A 5,224-nucleotide genomic window follows, 5' to 3' on the forward strand; every position below is an offset into this window, starting at 1 on the left:
TACTCAGAAAATTTTGACATCCTCGTCAACTTGGATTTAGCATTAATTGCCTCAGATACGAGTATATATAATAGCGAATGAGGAAATGCTAATGGAAAGTACCGGGAACAAGTAATAAAAAATTATATAATGACATACGTTTTAATCCCTTCAATTTATCCTTTACTCAATTATACGAAGTCGAAGATATAAGCTACAAGGAATCCCAAATCCGAAACCAATCTCGTTGCAGTGAAAAATTCAAAATCATTCCTCATCCCGACATTCTTCCATCAGAAGCCACACTGAGAATGAGTTTCTTGTTTCAAAAAACATGCGATCAAATTAGTCGTCACCGATTTTCTCCAGCCGTGACAAAGACTAAGGGTTCTTTCTGTCCCTTTAGTTGATAGTACCTCAAATTTCGGTGATTAAACCTTTAATACGAGAAATTTATTAATAGAATAATGAACTTGGGATTACGACATCGATAATTGTATCGATTTTAATGTCGAAAACATCATGAAGTAAAAAACCAAATAAAAAAAAGAAAAGGACCAAATGACCCTGATATCGCATATCCAATCAACTTCGACGAAATACACTTTTCCAAATGATTTTGGTGCTCAGGATTCTCTTCATCCTCGAATTCAGAGATCCCGACACAGCTCTGAGGTGAGATCTGGGACAATGGGCGCACCACAATATTAGCTTATATCGCACAGTTTATCTACACATACAATATATTATACCAGCAGTATCAAAGTAATTATTCATTGCTTCCCCTCGCGATTTAAGTGATAATAGTGAATAACATCTCGTAATATAAGTTGCTCGAAATGTGATTTGACAGGCTTAATGAATGATGCTGTTTATATTCATTTTCAAATTCATTTTTCGAATCATTTTTCAATTTTCAATTTGAAAACTTCTTCAATTTATATTCATTAATTAGCATATAAAATGGTATTTGTAAATACATGCATTATATCAGTTTTTCAGTTGAAAAGAAGTATGAATGTTGTTATTGTAATGCGACTACGAAGACGGCAAAGGAGTATACAGAACATCTTAAAACGCACAGGGAACATGGCTGCACTTGTACCGAATGTGGAAAGAAATTCTATTCTCTAAGTGGATTTCGAGGGCATAAAGAAGTGCATCAACCTAAACTTCATTGTGAAAATTGCAACAATTCCTTTTCTTATAAGACTACATTACGAAGGCACATGGAAAAATTCCATGGATTTAGAGGTTAGTTTTGCAAAGTTTATGTTTAGCAAAAAGAGTTTTAACGTACTTATTTACATGTTGCGAAGCATTTACGATAGTGAAGTGAGAATTCAAAATTCAATACTTACTGCAATATTTTTCCAACCTTGGTAGATAGCTGTTGTCGTTTATCGCAGTTGGTGTTTGGCAATTACTGATGTGATAATGAACGGAGTGACAGAATTCAGGCAATTAGCGTCTCTACACTTCGATAAAATTAAAGATGTTGACAATGGTGACAATAATGTCACACTGATGCATCAAAATACTGAAAAATGCCAATAGAAAACGAATGCTCTATTGTATTCTTTTCTACGCTTTCATGTTTTTTTAACACAAGTCAATCGAAATGTTATTTGATAGATTTAATGAATGATGCAATCATTTTTCAAATTATATTCATTAATTGGCATATAAAATGGTATTTGTGAACACAAAAGTCACATCAGTTTTTCAGTTAGGAGGAATTATGAATGTCGTTTTTGCAATGCGATTATGCAGACGAATGAGGACTATTTAAAACATTGTAAAACGCACAGGAAATATGACTGCACTTGGCCCGGATGTAAAAAGACATATTTTTACATGCGGAACCTTCGAAGGCATAACAAAACACATCAACCTAAACATCAGTATGGAAATTGTGGTAGTTCCTTTTCTGATGAGGATACACTACGAAGACACCAGCCACGATATCACGGAAGTAACCGTTAGTTTCGCAAAGTTTATGTTTAACAAACGAAGTTTTCAGCGTGTTTTGTGTTGCAAAACATTTACGACAGTGAAATACTTGCTGTAATATTTTTCTAACCTCAGTAGATAGCAAAAAAACGCTGAAATAATCTAAGATCGAAACTGTTCTCGCCTACACTAAATAATTCACAGCTATCCGTTGTACGAGATTCCATCAGATGTAACCATCCATCAGATATGACATTAAGACATAGATTCTGTCCAAATATATACAAAAAAAAGTGAATAGTTTTTCGTATTCTAAATCAATTGGAATGTGAACTTTGCCTTATGACACTGATATCTTCATGATCAGTTTTCAAATTAACTAACAAATTTAATGATGAGAAAAGTAATTGCAGTAATAGAAATAGAAATTCCGTAATCATTCATCATTATTTTCTTCCCACAAGGAAGTACATCAACCTAAATTAAAATGTGAAAAGTGTGGAGTTCCTCCAAACCGTAAGCGATCACTCAGAAGACACAAGAAATATTCCAGTAGAGCTTCTCGGTTTTACAAATTCAGCACAGTTATTAGCATTTTTATCTACCTGAAATGAATTTAGGTTAAAGTATGTTATGAAATATCAGTGATTGTGATGTGGAACAAATTGATCACTTTGCTTCACTCGATGAAGTGATATCCAAAAAATGTCCATTCTAGGCCCAGCGGAAGGAAATCCACAGTTAGGACACACTTCGGCTGACACTCGAAACCTTCACATTGCCGGTCAAAGTTCAGTAGGTCAACAAGATCGATCAAGTGATGAGTATCCTTTAAGAAAGTTGAATGGCTTCGACGATTGCGATGGTAGCATCTTCGACGATCTTGACATCCCCGACGATGTTGTTGTTGACGTCGAAGATATTAACATCGGCGATGATAACATCCTCGCAGACGCACGAAACGATCACATTGCTGGTCAAAGTTCAGTAGATCAACAAGACCACTCAAGTGATGACTATTTCTCAAAAAACTTTAACATCTTGGACTGCATTAACATCAACGATATTAATATCCTCGACGATTCCGACGTCGAGATTCTCGACGATTACGACTTTACAACACTTGATCGAGATATGGATAATGATCGCAAATCACCAGGAGAAGATAGCTGAAGATTTGATAGTGATATTTCCTTTGATTCCTGTTATGACACATTTTGTTGCCATGTCAAACCAAAAAGTGTGTTATGTTGAATATGATAGAAAAATTGTTGTAAAATAAGATAGTCATAATGATAATATGAATAATTTAATCAAATTATTTAATCTTTTTTATTGTAGTACAGATCACTAGGTTTGAAAAATATTATTCTATTTGGATGAAAACTTTTAACATATTAGTAAACTTGGAGTGATATTTTAACACTAAAAAAAAGCATAATTTCTAATAATCCTCATGATTCAAATTTTAATGCTCACAAACTGCTAAGATCATCGATTGGGAAGAACTAGCCAAATATATGTATTGACTATTATCTATTCTGAATTATAATTAGCTGAATTTTGTTTTTGACATTCAAATTTTTATGAAAAAATTTCTCTAAATTTGCATTTACTTTATCATTTATTAATGTTTTAACTATATAAAATGGTGTGATTTTTTCTTGAATTTCCATTCATTGCTGTAAAAGGTATCGATACAATTGATTGATTGTTTCTGTTTAATATCATGGAAATTGGTTGCATGGATGGGAAATGGTTACAGCTGATACAATCGATTGATGATGGAATTCAAACAGTTGCACGAAATGCTAATGTGTCACATGAAGTAATTTTATAATATCTAAGTAATAAATTAGATGAATTAAATCATGAAAAGAATATATATCCGTTAAGGTTACATATTATTGCTTTACCATGCCAAAAATATAAGATGAATATTTTCTAAGGCATTTCTATATTTGTTAAACAATTCATAAAAATTTTAATATCAAGGAAATTTAAATTTATTGCAGTAAAAAAATATGAGAGAAAAGGAATGTATTATCACTCACATATCCTCTTGCGATAACAGAAAAATTCGTTTCAGTAAAAATTATCACTAAATATAATACAATAAGCATATTTTTCGTTTTTGTGTCCAGAAATTCATTTCAGTAAAAGTATTAGAAAATACAGTATAACAGTAATATATAATTAGTATGATATAATAACTTAAAAATTAAATAAAAATTGATAAAATAAACAATCATCATCTTTCCCTTCTTACTTGACTTATGCTTAGTTAAATCCAATAATTTTAATGCAATTCTGATAAAATTGAAAAATAGAAGCTTTTTGTTTTATCTTAATATCATTAGCATATAATGTATTAGCCCAGTTACACTATATTATTGTCGTTAAAATTTATTATTGCTATTTTAACTTCATAATTATTCAAGCAATGATTATACCATTCATTGTTTTGGCTTGTACAATAATTTCAATTAAATCGTCGAAAATTAAGGATTTACGATATCGCTATATAATCGCATGCTTGCATATTATTAAGCCATTCGAGTATAACATTAACAATTCGAGAACGAAACAGAAGGTCTGTGATTTATATTAAAATACTGCTGGTAAATTTGGTAACTAAAATTTTGCAAAAAATCGCTCAATATGTATATGTGAAAAAAAAAATCAAATTTCAATTATTGAACTCTAAAATTAATTCTAAAATTTATGATGAAATCTGTAATAACAGTATAAAGAGTAACATGTAATAGTAGTTTGGTGAAAAAGACTTCTTGATATATGCAATTAATGCATTATCAATCCCGGAAATTTAGGATCACATCAAAATTGCATTTAAATTTGACATGTTTCAATTGCTTAGAATTGATAAGAAGGTCGTCAGCGCTTTTGTCACATCCATTTGTGATAATATAATTGCTGCCACTAAAATTTGTCTAAACAATTACTATTGTGCATTGCTCAACGTTTTGATTCAAAATAATAAGAATAAGAATAACAATAACAACAACAATAATAATGATAGTAATAATAATGGTAAATAATAATAGCAATAGTAATTAGTAATAATAATTAGCAGTAATAATAATAATAATAGTAATAATAATGATAATAATAATGATAATAATAATGATAATAATAATAATAATAACAATAATAATAATAATAATAATAATAATAATAACAATAATAATAATAATAATAATAATAATAATAATAATAATAATAACAATAATAATAATAATAATAATAATAATAATAATAATAATAATAATAA

General features: G+C 29.9%; 1 protein-coding gene across 1 annotated transcript; it reads left to right on the forward strand.

Annotated features, from left to right (window-relative positions):
- Positions 1-2,637: 2,637 nt before the first annotated feature.
- LOAG_18830 (hypothetical protein) lies at positions 2,638-3,105 on the forward strand (the record flags this gene model as incomplete). Its single annotated transcript, XM_020451493.1, has 1 exon — positions 2,638-3,105. The coding sequence occupies one exon, from the start codon at positions 2,638-2,640 to the stop codon at positions 3,103-3,105; it is 468 nt and encodes a 155-aa protein (XP_020304715.1).
- Positions 3,106-5,224: the final 2,119 nt, after the last annotated feature.

The sequence above is a fragment of the Loa loa genome (genome assembly GCF_000183805.2).
Source record: "Loa loa unplaced genomic scaffold supercont3.567, whole genome shotgun sequence".
NCBI lineage: Eukaryota > Metazoa > Nematoda > Chromadorea > Rhabditida > Onchocercidae > Loa > Loa loa.